Raw genomic sequence first — 16,179 nt, 5'->3', positions numbered from 1 at the left:
CTATTAGACAAACACTCTTGATACTAATGAATTATCCATGGAGGGGCTAGATTTGTAGGAAAAGGAATCTGCTTCTAGTCTGGTCGCTATTTTTATGGATGGCTAGATGTTTAGGAAAAAGAGTCAGGTTTTTTTTTAATGGGGTATTAAGACAATTATTTAGTTGAATGGAGGGTTCTGCCACTTTCGTTACAAAGTAATTATATACGAATGCCTAGATTTGTATGATAAAGATTCTGGTTCTAGCCAATATAATGCTAGAAGGGAAATCAAGTTTTGAGGGGGTGAAATATTGACATAGTCTTTTAACTTTATAAAACAATGGATATTTCAATTAGAAAATAAACCCTGTTTTTTATAGATTAATGAATTAGCACCACCATCAAGTCATGAAGCACCTATTTTTAGTGGACCTGCGTCAATCATTGCACCGCCAGTGGAGTTTAGGAATGAAAATACTCTAGTTGTCTATAATATGGAGTGGCAAAGTGGTTTTCTAAATAATTTTTTTGGGGACATGGCCAGCCTAGATGACTTAACTTGGGAAATAGACATGGTGGAGGACCCGGAATGGACAAACAGATTTATGAATGAGTATTTAGGAGATGGTAGTTGTGCTAGTGCATCTACACCGGGTCCTCATAAAGAAATTTCGTCACAAGACAATACAGGCTGGCTTTATCAGCTATCCCCAAACACCCTGGAAGGCATACTAAGTGATTTGTGTGATTTCACACTAGGCCCAACTAATGCAATTGAGCAGACTGGGGGTGGTGCTATTGACGATTCTATGCCACCCCCTTCATTGAGGTTAATGGTACTAGCAGTAATGAAACACTATCCCCACAAGTATTCGCACTTCCAGATTTTTTTTTCTTTCTAACTCTGCCTTGCGTCATACAAAAGTCTACAGCGCCAAATTCGGTGACTCCTTTAACTCTTTAGTGTCTTGGGATATAATAACACATCCCTTGGATATTACCTAAATATGCTAACAAGATTCGAGCCCGTCTTGAAGAATAGAGGGGGGGGTGGGGGCAAGGGACAGTTTAAAAGCATCAATAGCACTAAAAAAAATTTTTGTCATGAAAATGCGAGCGAGCTATATTCGAAATACTTGCATACAGAGATGTTAGAAATTCACCCGCATTTATCTAATTTTGAGGAGGTTTTTTTAGATTTGTTAAGTAGCATTCAAACTAAACTGGATAATTATACCAAGGGGGTAGTGATTCGGTGGTTTTGCTTATTGAGAGTTTAAACGTTAATATTTGTAGATTTTAAAAGGATTTTATTTTAAGAGGTGGGGAGAGGGCTATTGAATTAAAATATCATTCTGATTTAGAGAGTTGTCAGGGGGTACAACGAATCTGTTTCGATGCCAAGCTAAATTGTTTCAAGTATGCATTTTTAATTGATGCTTATAGACCTCTGCGTGATAATGCTACTTAGAAAAAGTTGGATGAATTAGCAGGTAATGGTAGGGAGGGGCAAAGTTTCCAATAGTAGATTTTAGTTGTTTAAATGGTCAATTTCCTGTGACATTAAAAGGAATAGATATTTTTGAGTGGGTTTATGCACATTTAAAGATTGGTGTCACGGTGTTGAAGTATGAAACAGAATTTTAGGAGGGCCAGCGTTCCGATAAAAAGGGAGTATTATCTCCAGTGCGGGCTCCGTCAATTGAGTCAGTGGAGCATTGGGTTTGGCTTCTATACACGCAACCCACAGAGCCTGATTCAATTGGACATTTTAGTCAAATTACGGATATTAGTAGGGTTTTATGTGAAGCTAAAAAGGGGCGTGGGGTTGTATGCTATTATTGTCTGACATGCCTATCAAAGATTTCGCTCTGATTTACAGTTAAAGCATCACATGAGACACTATAAACGTCATGGATACCCGGCTGTGGAAACGGTGAGCGGTGATAGAGCGATCTTACGTTTTAAGAATTTCCAGAACACGCTCCTACAGAGCAATAACATAGCTTTAGACTGCAAAGCGAGACTCACAGACGTGTACGATTCGTCAAATACAAATCGTGTTAAAATAAATGAAGCCATAGGGGTCTCTTACGCTCATGCGCAACGAGATTCCAGTAATACCATGCAAATGTTGGATATAGTTGAGTCATTGGGCGGTGAAAACTTCATGCGTTCGGAATTGGTAAGTCTAATAAAAACAGCAAATGGTGCAATTTCGAGCCTTCATTACACAAACTATTCTATGCTCCTATCACCACATGACAGATTGGCCAATAAAAATCGTAAAATATGTTGGGTTTGCAAGGGAGAATTTGATGATGGTGTTGGGAATGGGGGAAAGAGGAAGGGGATTGACCATGATCATTTGTGGCAGGAAATTACATCGGGAGGAGGAGTAACTTCAAAGAGGTTGCACATCAGTCGTGCAATTTAAACGTTAGACAGCAATATTTTGTACTGGTTTTTATACACAATTCCAATTACGACTTAAAGTTTGTTTCACCGGCGTTGGCCCACATTGCCAAGGGGGGAGTTGTAGATAACGCATGGATCGATGGTTCTTTTTCATATAATATCATACCCAAATTATCGGAGAAGCTACTGCTGCTAGAATTCTTGTGGAAAACAGTTGACAAGGATAACACGTGCCTGAATAAAATCCCTTTTTTAGACTCTTTCAGCTTCTTCCCCAAATCCTTAAGTCAGTTGATTCAGGTACAGAAAAGCGACAATTTATATAGCTTCCCCCTCCTTAAACAGCGCTTCCTCGATGAAAAACCGTTGGATTTATCAGCATGCAAGGGAAAATATGAATATTGTTATTGCGCCTCTGTCTCGACGGTAGACGGAGTGGCTTTACGACTTATTTAAGCTTTTTACAATGATCTTAAAAATAGTGATTACATCACGGCTGACTATGAATTTGCTAAGAGGGTTTGGGCAAAGGGCGGATTTAAAAATGGGTGGGATTACTGTAAACTATACTTTGCCAGTGACGTACTCATTCTTCTGGACATTGTGTGCAAAAATACGGATAAAATCTATGGGGAATTTGGGTTGGATTTAGGGTATTATTTTTCCGCTCCTCATCTGGTGATGGACTTGATACTTAAAATCAGCAAAGAAGAGATAGGTTCGATCAATGATGTGGATCAGCATCTGTTTGTAGAGAGATCAATGAGGGGTGGGTATGTTTTTCACGGGGATCGTATCATGAAAACTGATCCGACCGGACAGCACACCGATGAAAAGTCAGACGCAGTTTTTTTGGATATGAATTCTCTTTACTTATCGGCAGTGTCTCACAACTGTTTGCCGTGTGGCAATTATAAATGGCTTCACAATCCATGTGCTTCAAATTTCCCCAACATTACTAGTGTTGAGGAGAATGGGGTACAAGGATGGGTTTTTGAAATTGACGGTGAAATACCGCTGGAAATCCATGACTCGGTAAAAGACTTTGTTTTTTCGTGCATACATAGACCGGTAGATAGGGACTCGCTGAGCCCCTACAATTTATCTTTTGTAGAGGATGGGAGTATGCACTGGGTACCTTCAAAACAAAAACTAATTGCCGACCTCAACCCGAAATAGAATATCGTTGTTCATCACGTGCTATTGAAATAGATGGTTCCAATGGTTTCAAGGTCACAAAGATTCATAGAGCCCTCCAATTTGATCAAAAGTCCTACATGAAAACGTTTATTGACACCTTTGTCAACAAGCGTTCACAGGCGAAAAGGTTGAGAAGGAAATCTTTAAACTCATTTTGAAATCAGCCTTCTGTCAAATGTGCAAAAGCGTACAAAACAGAAGTCAATATCGCATTGTAACTAATCCCAAAGACTTTGCTCGGATTAATGCTGATCCAAACTACACATCGTTTACTGTCATAGACTCTGATATGGTACCCCTAAATGGTGAGAAAAGAAACATCATTTCAAATAATAATATTCCCGACGGGAGTGCAATAATAGAAATATCTAAAAAGCTCACGTTGTCATCTTATTAAAATGTATGCAAGGTACAATGGCCAATTGAGGGACAAGTTCAAGTGTATTATGGGGACTTTGATGTCCTCCTCTTCGAAGTTAAAACTGAATATTTGTTAAATAATTATGAAAATGACGAGTGCCTTAGCTCACGAATGAACTACAGCAACTAGAATGAATCCCTCTACCTAGAGCTAGTGAAAAGCCAGGCCCAAAATCAATTGTTAATGTTAAAATCTGAAACGGTTAGCGATCTGATATCCAGTGGTGTGTTTCCTGGGCCCAATGTAAACTGTGTGGAAACGCACAACAAGGATATCAAACAAGTTTGCAAGGGGGTACCTACACACTTTGTAAAAAATTATTTCGACATGAGTGTGTATAGAAACTGTGTGGAGCGTAGTTTAGTCCCAAAATCGAAAGTCATGGCGATTCGCTGTTTACAATTTAAAAACTACACAGTTAGAGTTGAGAAAAACGCCATGTCGGCCATATCAGACAAAGTCTATGTACTTGAGGATGGTGTGAAGGTACTACCACATGGTCACTATCTAATCTCAGACCGAGTTGAATGTTTAGAGTATAGAAAACAACTAGATCTGAAAAAATTAACTTAAATTCTATAATGGTACAAGGTGGATGGGTGGGTGTATGGTGGGTGTTTTAAATTCTCTGTTTTCTTTTTATCAAACAATATGCAAGCAAGGCAGAGCAATTTCTTCTTCATAATTTCCACTATTTAAAGTTATTTAATGCCACCCCTCCGGCCCTGGCCTGCCGCAGTGGGACCCCCCACGGCCCTTCCCGGCCACCCAAACGGCCGCCCTTGGCCTTTTCCCACCGTAGCGGCCGCCCCCCAGGGGGGACCTCATTTCAAATTAAAAATGTTGTAAATAAAAATTTGATATTATTTTAAGTGTATTGTTCATTAAATGTTGTATTTTTTATTATAAATAAATTAAAAAAAAGTGTATTTATTAAAGTGTTTTTTCTAGTGCTTATATAAAATAAATGTTGTATTTTTGGTATAAATAAATAAATAAAATAAAAGTGTATTTTTTCTTGTTTAATGTGTATTTTCTTGTTTTTCATGTTTAATGTATTATTTATAAAGGGCTGCTTTTATGCATATAATAAAGGAAAATGTGATTATTTATTGATTATGTTCTCATTATTCTTGAACGGAGTAGTAGTAGTACTAATAGGGAAATTATTTAGTCATTAGACGACTATAGTCTAAAATTAATTATAGGTTAACTGTTGATGGGGAATTGTATCAATTTAAAACCCCCTTCACATTGCTTCTGTGCGGTCCAGCGATATCAAGCGAAACGACACTCTTAACTAAAATAATTAAAAATTGCGATAAAATGTTTGGGGAAAAGCCGGAAAAAATCTAATATTGCTACAGTGTTTGGCAGGATTCATACGATGAAATAAAAGCTTTTGCTATATCGGGGTTGGTGGAGATACAATTCATACAGGGACTTCATGTTTTCAACATTATTGAACCAAACTCTTGGCTGATTATTGACGATTTAGCTGAATCCATTGAGCAATGGTCCCAGGAAATGCTACAACGGTTTACTGTTCGCTCACACCATGAACAGATTTGCGTTACTCTAGTTCTACACAACCTCATTCATCAGAGTAAATGTATGCGAACTATTGCTTTGAACTGCACCTACTATATTATCTACAGAGTTGTTCGTGATTCAAGCTCGCTAATAACTCTCAATAAACAAATATTCCCAGTTGCCCCTAAATTTCTGCTCTCAGCATACAATCAGGCAACTAATAAACCCTAAGGCTACATCCTATTGGATCTTAATCAAAATACACACGAGGATCTGCGTGTAGTCACAGATATTTTTGACAATGAAATTACAGTATATCTCCCCGTGAATAGTAAAAAGACCTATTAGTTGCCATCATGACACTGAAGAAACTACATGAAAATAGACATTTATTTTCCGTTCTAAGCACTTCCAAACCCTCGCCTAGAAAAGCTATGCTCACGCTTAATAAAAACATCGATTTATATAATCGATTACATCAAATTTGTTTAGATGTAACCAATGACTATTTTAAAATGCAAGAAGGATCTAAGAAACAGGCAAAGTAACACAGCTTCAGCGTATTTGTCTGGGCCAGCTAAAAGAAAGGAAGTAATATCAAAAGGAAACGTCTTCTGCAGGCGGGCGGTAGCTTTTTCAAACTTTTACTGCCAATAATGGCAGGACTTGTAAACAGTTTTCTCTAGATGGCTAAACCCTATAAATTGACAATAGAACTCGCTCTCTCACCCGTGGAACACTTTGAGAACAATCTGAGTAAATTCATTGACAACGAGAATATTGAGGATGATAAAAAACTGATTTTACTTCAAGATGGAGTTCGCCGAGTGGACAAACATAAGCCCTATCTTGCGAGAGCCAGTGGCATTGATCACAAAAAGAACCATCTCCACAGGATTCTTCTGCTATAACTGCTGGAACAAAATCCAAAAAGGAATAATTAGATTAAATTATGTCGAGCGGTATAAACCTAATATCACATTCATATTGCTAAAAAATTGAAAGACTCACAACATATCTCACGGAAAGTGGTGAAAATCATATTCTAGCTGATATCAATGGGAAAGGGATTATAATTCAGGGCAAGAGCTATAATCTACTTGATTTAATATACGATATGGTTACAAATAGTAAAGGACTATTATCATTTGACGCTCATCTATACAACTTTCTAAATACATTTAACTTTCCCAAAAGCCTTATTAGCAATAGGCAAATTCTAAAAAAAAAATTAAATGAACATGCAACTTCAACACCATTAAAATATGGACATGAAGAAGAAGAAGATTTTAAATCAATCTTGGAAAATACTGGCACACCTAGTGGAGACATTGATTTTACAATGAGGACCACACAAATGATAGCTAGACAAAAGCGAAGACGTATCAAGTCAACGTCACCACCACCATCATCAAGCACTAGTATACAGAAGGGTAGCAGACGTTAGACTACGTGTTTACGTTCAAAATGGTTGAAGTTCTGAAACGTGTTTATGAACATATTGGTAAAGCGGGAAGTTTAAATTCCCCCACCACTCTTTCCAAAGTCACTGATGTTCACACTAAAAATGTACAAGACTATATACAAAATGAAACACGTTACACACTGCATCGAAATCATAGGCTTTGTACTAATCATTATCGAAAAACTAAAGCCTTTTTCCCATTGCATATAATGCAAGCAGATCTCTTAACTCAAGATAAGATTCAAAGTCGTCACAATACCGTACAAGTACATTCTACTTGCAATCAGCGTTTATAGTTGTTATACATATGCCATTCCATTGCGGTCAAAGAGAGGGGTTGAAGTTGCTCAGGCTATTGAAAGTCTTCTCGAACAGGATTCGTATAAACAAATTCAAATGGATCGTGGTAGTGAATTTGTTAATCCATATGTCGAAAAAGTACTAATGAAATATAATACAATGCTCTATGATCGTCATAGTCCTATAAAGGCTGCATTGGCCGAACGATTGATAAAAACTATTCGACTTTTGATTTCAAGATATCGTACATTGAAAAATGCACCTGCTTTTATTCATGATTTAGATAAAATCATATTGATTTATAATCAACGACCTCATTGATCATTATCCAATTCAACCCTAACGGAAGTTTATTATTCTGATCCTGATACAATTGATACTTTTCTTAAACAATATTTCAATGAAACGATTGTGAGAAAGAACAAATTGAATGTTGGTGATACTGTTCGAGTTAATAGAACAACTAATGTTTTTGAAAAGGGCAATTACTTGTGGTCCACTGAACTTTTTAAAGTGGCAAAACTCGTAGACGCCATAACTTGCGAGATACCAAAGAAGAAGAAATTTTCGGCGGCTTTTATGACTATGAACTACAAAAAGTTAAAAATAATAGTGAAATCTACCAAAGTAAAAAGATATTAAAGACTCGTACTCACAGGGGTAAGAAACAGTTACTTGTTCGGTGGCTAGGATACAACTCTGATTTTGATTCTTGGATCAGTGCTGAAGATATTGACAATGCCCAATGATATTTATGTTTCCGATCCTCTATACAATGACTTAAATAAAACAAGTGATTTTTGGAAGAAACTCTCCCCCGCCATTAAATTCGAGGATGGAAAGTATGAAGTGGCTTGTGTCGACTTTATTCTCAAAAATACCTATGACATCCTGAGAAAGGATCGTGTGTATGATGTAAAAGTTATACCATTCAATTGGTCACTCTCTGTCGAGTATGAATGGGTTGAAACACTTAAATCTAGGGAATATCCATATGTCACATTGAAATATATAGAATATGATAGTATGACAGATTTTTGTTATAAATCAATAGAAAAATCTCATATCGTAGGAATGGTACAATCCATTTTAATTATTCAATGGAACACGATATGATTGACATTACTTTACCTTTTGACACTGAAATGTTTCATCTCAAAGATAATCTGAGAGATTTTCTTGGCTTTAAACAGAATATGATCAATGGGAAAAACGCAGGTACTGTTAAAGGGATGGATCAAGTTATATTTGCTGATTATCCACCTGGTTTCACCTCAGACTCTTGTATATTTCTGTATGCGTCCTTTATGGAAACATCGAGAGTTAGTAATTCAAATATCCCTCTCCTACGTGTTCTTGAACGAAAAACAACCCATGAACATGTCCATCACTATAATATAAAGCATCTTCATTATCTTCCTGTAAACACTGCATATTTGGAACTCTGTCAGCTAACACTGAGAAGTGAATTGGGTGATCCTCTAGCAATAACAAAAGGTTTAGCTGTGATTACATGTATTTTTGACCTATCGTCTTCGACACCACCTAAAATGAAAAATAGAAGTATTTCATTTGGCTGTCCTGATATCAATTGCTATGTTGGTGCTCTGAGTCCACGTCAAATAGGTCATGGGTTGGACTATTACAAGGGGTGTCCTACAATGTCTGGCTAAGGTCTTGGTAGCTGGTTTTCTAGGCTATTTGGTTCTGTACTACCCCTTGCCAGAAAATATCTTATACCTGCTGCATCAAATTTTGCTGCCTCGGCACTACAGGACTGGGGGTCGGGTAAAAATTTCAACGAAAGTGTTAAGAAAGATATTAGATCTTCAGCAAGAGCCGTTGGTGAGCAATTAAAATCTCAGCAAAATGGGAAGGGATTGAAATGGATGCGTGCTCGTCATTCACTCATCAGTCTCTACCCAGGCAGAAACCGAAGGACATCAACAAGGACTTTGAGGAATAAAACGAAGAAGACCAATAATAAGAAAAGGAAAATATTGTTAGATCAAAGAAGAATTTCTTCTCTTAAGATGACTTATCTCCCCCATCACATCCATCAATCAGTTCTTCATTGAATCTGTTCATTGCTGAAAATTTTGATGTCACTGTCAAGTATGGCTACTATGAAGAATTTCATCCCCAGCAACCCCTCTTGGAAAATATACACTTTCAGATATTTTCCAATGAAAACTATTTCATTGATTTGTCATCAACATTTATTGATTTAAATGTTGCGGTGAAGAAAAAGTCAGATAATACAACTCCAACTACTGCCGATGGTCTGTCCTACAAAAACTGTATTCTACACAACCTGTTCAAACAAATTAAAGTATTTATTATAGGAACATTGGTGAGCACTAGCAATAATTCATCCAACTATGCAAGATACATACAATTTATGATAATGACACCAAAGACATATAAGGAGTTGAGAGGACAGTCATTGGGCTATGAATATCGATCAGGTGTTGATACTGACGGTGAGTTGACTACTGCAGTGAGCCAGGAGTATCATTTAGTTGGAAAATTAAATCATGAGATATTCAATATATCCCAATGGTTACCCCCCAATGTCAAGATTGACATAAAGTTGCAACTAGCCCCATCGAATTTCATTTTGAGAAAAATAATTCCTACAGCACCCGATGCAAAAGTCATTATCACTTCGGCAATTCTTCATGTCCGAAAGCAACAGGTTATGAGCTCTGTTGCATTGGCAGTGGAAAAGCTAAGAGTCAATGGCAACAAAATTAAACTTCTTGTCCCCCATACGATCACCAATCAACGTCACATTGTCACTGGCTCTCGTAGTTATACCGATTTATGATTTATCAATGGAGAAATCCCATCAAAACTTGGTTTGGCCTTTGTAAAGAGTGGCAGTGCAGTTGGATCCTGGACTGCCTCCCCCCATGATTTTAATTTTTTTGGTCTATCTAGCCTTGTGTGCAAAGTGAGTGGTAATCCACTGTACACTCTATCATTTGACAAAAAAAAATCCTATATAACTCTGTATGAGTTGACCATGCAATCCCTAGATCACGACTCTCAACTATTTGAAAATGTAATAACCGATTCAATGTTTTCAAAAAATCATAGTGTAATTGTTTTTGACCTTTCGGGGACCCAGGATATGAGCATAGTACGAACAGGAAATGTACACTTAGAGTGCACATTTGCCGATGCTTTGACTGAAAATATCTCGCTATTATCATTGAGTCAATTTGAAACCTATTGGGAAATCACACCCGGCAGCAGTATTCTACTAGACCTAGCACCATGAGCACAAACCAAATAATCAGCGTATTTAATATGGATCCGTACATGTCCCAGTACAAGTCCTAATGCATACCATCGGACTTCCTTGAAAAAATTCCAAGTATTAACAATACCCTAATCATTGTTCATAGCAGTCCATCGACTTTGAAGACAGGCCATTGGCTATGCATCTTTCAAACAGTGAAGAATATTGAATTTTTTGATCCTTTTGGCCTATCATGTAAATTTTAGACTCCACGTATCAACAGATTCATTCAGAGCAGTAGGGAAACTATTATTCAAAATCATAAGAGAGTAGAGTAATTAATGACTAAGACATGCTGCTTTCAAGTACTACTCTTTTTCTTGTTCAGTTATCGTTGCTATACTTATAATCTGTTTCTCAATATGTACGTCGACTGTGTTCGATTGAACGACTTTCTAGTGGAAAAAACGCTTACAAGCGTGTTTAATATTGATTTTAGTGCCCTACGAATAAAATGTTCTAAAATTGTATGTGAAATTGTTTATTAATAAAAATAATGTATATACAGGATAAAAAACGAGTTTTCTACTCTTTAGATTTCATCTTCTACTACGTATAGGTACTTGTCGAGAACAACTAATGCAGGTAGATTATCTGAATTCATTGTATACTGATCCTGATGTGCTGCAATGTCAGGGTCACATTTTCTACAGTAGAGTGTAACTTCACTCTTATCATATCTCTTTGTATAGTCAATGATACAATTCTCATTCATTTTATAGAATTCGCAAGTTTCAATTTGTTTATTTGAAGCAATGTCACAAACACTGTCCTCAAGTGGTGAATCACATTCCGTCACAGCCAAATAAAAATCAGTGGGCTTATAATCATCATAGCCACTGTCTTCACAACGATGACGTAGAAACTAAATTCTTTTGTTGCTCCAACAGTTGAATCGCTGACCTGGCTTCTCCCAGAACAATCTAAATCCACGAAGATACCAATCTCTTAGCAATGAACTAAAATCACGCTTAGGATTCTTTCCAATCATACCAGTATATGTATTCTCCCACTGATTACATTTATCGTAGTGGCAATTGGAGCATAGGTGCCCTCTAGGATGAGGGTCACACACCTCTTCAAGACAGGAATTACAACCTTTAATTTGTACAGGATATCCTCTATGCAATTTACACGGGTTGCATAATCTGCACTTTTCATCATACTCACCAATTATTGTACAATTCTCACATGATGACCAGCTGCCCTGTAAGTACATGCATAGTGGAAATGTATGGAACATTTTTCATGTGTTGACACTCTTACCGCCAAAATGAAACTGAGCTACTATCAACAAATTGAGTGGGATAGAGAAAGAGAGAGGAATAAATCATCCTTGAACACCATCTTTCTTATGAAAAAAGTCCAAAATTTCTAAGCTAGTGTTTAAAAGCATGTTTTATCCACAATATCATTTTGCTGTGTCGTGATTAATATGTCAATAAATTGTGTAAATGCCTGTGGACCACGATATAAAAGCTTCATGCAATAGTCCAATGATGGAAAATCAGTTTTCATTACATCGATAAGCATTCCCTGAGAAAATATCTTCCTTTGAATAGATAACTCTAGAAAATCATCATCTAGAATCAAACGTTTTTCCATAAACACAAGATTCCCCATGATTCGCTCTATCTCAAATCTATCTATTTTTTAGAGTCCTAACACTCTCGCAACCAACTTCTTTTTTTCTACTCTAAAAAATACACGCTAATCTACTATAGACAGAAAAATATCTTTAATTTAGAAACAATTTTATTGAGAATAATTACAACAATAATAATCACTGAATAAATTTTTTTTCATCAATATATTTCACTAGTGCATCTAATGCTGCCTGAAGTCTATTTATATGCACAATGTTCAGTTTCGCAGCAAAGCATAATTGCTCCTCCAATTTAAATTTGCTCAATGATATCACATATCTAGAATACATATTGTCCCAGTAAAGGCTTAGTCTACATCCTCGTGTTATTTCCACAGCCACGTTTGGTACTCTCGCCCTTGTATCATTGCTGCTACCTGCTCCACCATCAAGCTCCAATAGAGTAAATGTTTCACTAATTTTCTTTACTAATATCGTCTCAAATAAACTATTCTCTGAATTCAATTCTCTTGCTAATATGAAGCACAATGAAAATCACTCCTTTTATTCTAATCCAATTACTAATCAAGTTGCCATATATGGAGTAGCCTCCGCTCTCTCTGATTGGCCCCCTAAGAAAATTGGTGTTTCCTCATAAACCCGTCTGGTAACTCATGTATCGTTCATAGTGATAGGTGACTGTCCTTAGTATGTCAATTTACCGGTTAAACTGCACTGTATATTCATGCCTCAGGCTTGTAGGCGTCGCAGTAATTCATACGTTACTACTAGTCTCCATTGAAAGACTTTAAAACCACTACCAAAAGATTTAATATAGATATTTCTATCCCCTAATAGTAGTGATAGATGATCTATAAGGCCTAAATAAGGTACTCAAGACAAGTTTAGAAGAGAGTCAAGTTTCAAAACCCTTTCATAGCCAGCCAACGTTCAGTCCTTCTTTAAAGCCCTTAATTAGTTTTATAAGTAAAATTTCTTTAAATTCTATATTTATCATTTCTTTCTTCTATACCATACACATTAATGTAATCTACTTTTAAATTATATAAATCGGGTTTAAACCCCAATAAGTTTTTTAAAACGAAAAAACTTAAAAACTCGAAAAAACTTACAAAACTACTTTGAGCATTATACTTTCTTGGGAATAATGATCATCCTCGAAGAATGCATAAATTAAACTTGTACGTAGAGGGCAAGAGTTGAGGAGAATTGCAGCTTTCCTCAAATTAAGGAAATCCCTGAGTCTAACAGGTATTTCGTACGAGCTGTAAATAAGTACAGGTGTTTCGTACGAGCAGTTGCCTTTTAAGTACAAGCTGAAACTAAAAAGAAAAACAAATATCGCAAAATAAAAGTTTTGCTAGTTTTGCTTGTTTGACTAGAGGACACTTATCCCAACCTGGTTTCTGAAAGCCAGAAAGGACCTAACGAACAGACCTTACAAAACTAAAAATATTAAACATGAATTGTTAAACATAAAGTTTAGCTAGCTGTCTAACTTAAATAATGCCAACTTATAGCCAGCTGTATTTTTAGAAATGCATTAAGGATTTCTGCTTTTTATTTTTAGATTACTATTACAGGTCTTGGAAACGTGTCATATGAAAATGCATGGGTAATATTGAATCTAGCAAGGTACCCTCGATTGCCAATTCTATCAGTTTATCTTCCTGCCCTGATTGTTGTTATTTCATCATGGCTAGCATTCCTTTTACCAGAAAGAGAAGCAGGGACAAAACTGAGCATTGGTGTTAGTTCATTTCTTGCTCTTTTGATGATAACAGCTTATGCCGATAAACAAACGCCAAAGGCACCGTACATTAGAGGTCATGATTTGTTCTTTGGATTTTGCTTCGCAACAATGTTTTTCTCGTTAATTGGTAAGACATATTTGAAAAATCCAATACTGAGCTATTATTAAAATATTTCAGCATTTTATTTTGACTGATAGGGTGATTAACAGTCGTAACAGGGTAAGTTGCTTCCAGAAAAATTTGCTCTAAGAGAAATTCCTTCTAAAGGAAACTTTCCACCAGAAAACGCTTCATTGGAGGATCCGATCACTTTTTGTGGGTGATTTCTCCTTTAGGGTAAGTTTTTTGGGTCTAACATCCCTTACGTGGAAGGTGAGTTTTTGTAGGGATGGTATGGATGATGTGGCCAATCAGCGTGTTATTCCGAGTTTTTGTAAACCTTAGAAACCTTTGATTTACTTTCTATAAATACCTTGACTAAATCAAATAAAAATCGTAATATTTGTGCTTCCATTTCTAACTAAATTAGCAGAATTTACCTAGTTTTCAGTACGAAATCAAAACGAAGAATTTTGATTACGAAAGAACCAAATCGCCGCAGTTATCACGCTACCAAATTGATTGAATATTCCTTTACGAACTCCTTGCGATAGGGTTACCTCTATTTTGCTCTTCTAGAGCGCTTATTCTAGATTGTGCACTCTCTTCTAATCTTATTTGTTCTTCCTGAGCTTCTTCTAACGCGATTTTTAACTCTCGAATTTTGTTTTCAATTGAACTCTTGATGGTTTTTTCTTTATAAACTCTTAAGGTGGGAAACATTTTGAACCTTTAAAAGGTTTTAAATTACTAAAGTGAATTAGTTTATAAATTGCGTAAGAATTAGCTCAATATCGCAATTTAAATTAACCCTAAAGGCTAGTAGTATGATCGCACATTCTTAAAGATAATTAACCTATGGCACTAGCATTAAAAAAGACTTAAGCAAGCTTCAGACGATACGGATATTGAAACTTGTAACAAAGAGAAATATAAAGGAGAATAGAGGGAAAAAAGTTCTAGAATTGTAAAAGCTGTCAAAATTTATTTTCGAGTCAAACTATTTAAAAATTGCTACTCAAATGAACACTGTTTCAAACCTTTATGCCACTTCTAGGCCAGAAACAACCATCGATACACCGAACACACACCTTCTTGGAAGCAGAATAGGACTAAATTTGACCAAATTTTTTAAATTTATTTAAAAGATTGCTCTTTTTATGACTAGAAACCAAGTCTGATTGTTGCTTTAACCTCTGGGAAAGCTCTATTTTTTTAAATACTCCTTCTGAAAATATTAAATTCTATTTTTAAACCCTTTTACCCCGAGTTCTTAAAGGAATAATCAATTTATTTGGTAGCGTGATAAACTGCAGCAATTTGGTTCTTTCGTACTCAAAATTCGGTGACAACTAGACTTAATTATTAAATTCAATAGAAAAGAAGAAACGCTGTAATTCTAATTATTATAAACCCTTCCATTGCTTCTCTTCAGAGTTGAATAGTCTTATATTGTGTGTGTGTCTCCGTCGTTCCTGGAGATTTCCTCTATTGTCCACGTGCCGGTCACTGAGAAAAAGGAATACTTTGAAGTTTAGTGCTACTGAAATTCTAATTGAATAAATTACACTTGTATAGCTAGTTACATCTTGGATCTGTGGTGTTAGGATGTTTAGATCTAAATTATCAAATTAGGTAAATTCTGCTAATTTGGTTAGAAATGGAAGCACCAAAAAGTAGGGAGCCAGGTATTACTGCGGATGGGACCGTCTGCTAACATCTATAATCGAGTCTAACAGTACAAGACCACACATCTTTCTAGACCTGTTTAATGATTATATGGTCTGATTATATGATTTGATGTTTTTTTTCATAGTTCTGTTCTGTTTGATGGTTATATTGTTTGATATTGTTTCTGTTCTGTTCTGTATGTTGGTGTTGTTTCATGATTCTGTTGTTGGTCAACTTGTTTGTTGTTTCTTGGATGTAGACAGAAGTTTACAACATTGCTGGGAAATTGATTTGCATAATCGACGGGGAATTCTATTGCATCATGAGGGGATTCCATTTTTAAATATGGCTTCTCTGTCTTTAGTGTCAGAGATAAATTAATATTTATTCAAAGCCTTAATAGTGTAACTAGGAACACCTTAGA

The 16,179-nt window shown here is 36.1% G+C and overlaps 1 protein-coding gene across 1 annotated transcript in view; it reads left to right on the top strand.

The window, feature by feature from the left end:
* The window catches only part of LOC148956163 (glycine receptor subunit beta-like), a 163,343-nt gene that overhangs the window by 104,670 nt on the left and 42,494 nt on the right, over nucleotides 1–16,179 (top strand). The window contains exon 7 of the mRNA XM_089094262.1: nucleotides 13,815–14,111. Within this exon, the coding sequence (XP_088950388.1) occupies nucleotides 13,815–14,111 (297 nt within the window). The remainder of the gene's footprint in view (nucleotides 1–13,814; nucleotides 14,112–16,179) is intronic.

The sequence above is a fragment of the Artemia sp. Qi Xiang Cuo genome, chromosome 1 (genome assembly GCF_049724085.1).
Source record: "Artemia sp. Qi Xiang Cuo chromosome 1, ASM4972408v1, whole genome shotgun sequence".
NCBI classification, from domain to species: domain Eukaryota; kingdom Metazoa; phylum Arthropoda; class Branchiopoda; order Anostraca; family Artemiidae; genus Artemia; species Artemia sp. Qi Xiang Cuo.
The sequence above is the reverse complement of the archived record's forward strand: the minus strand, read 5'-3'. Positions and strand labels throughout refer to the sequence as shown.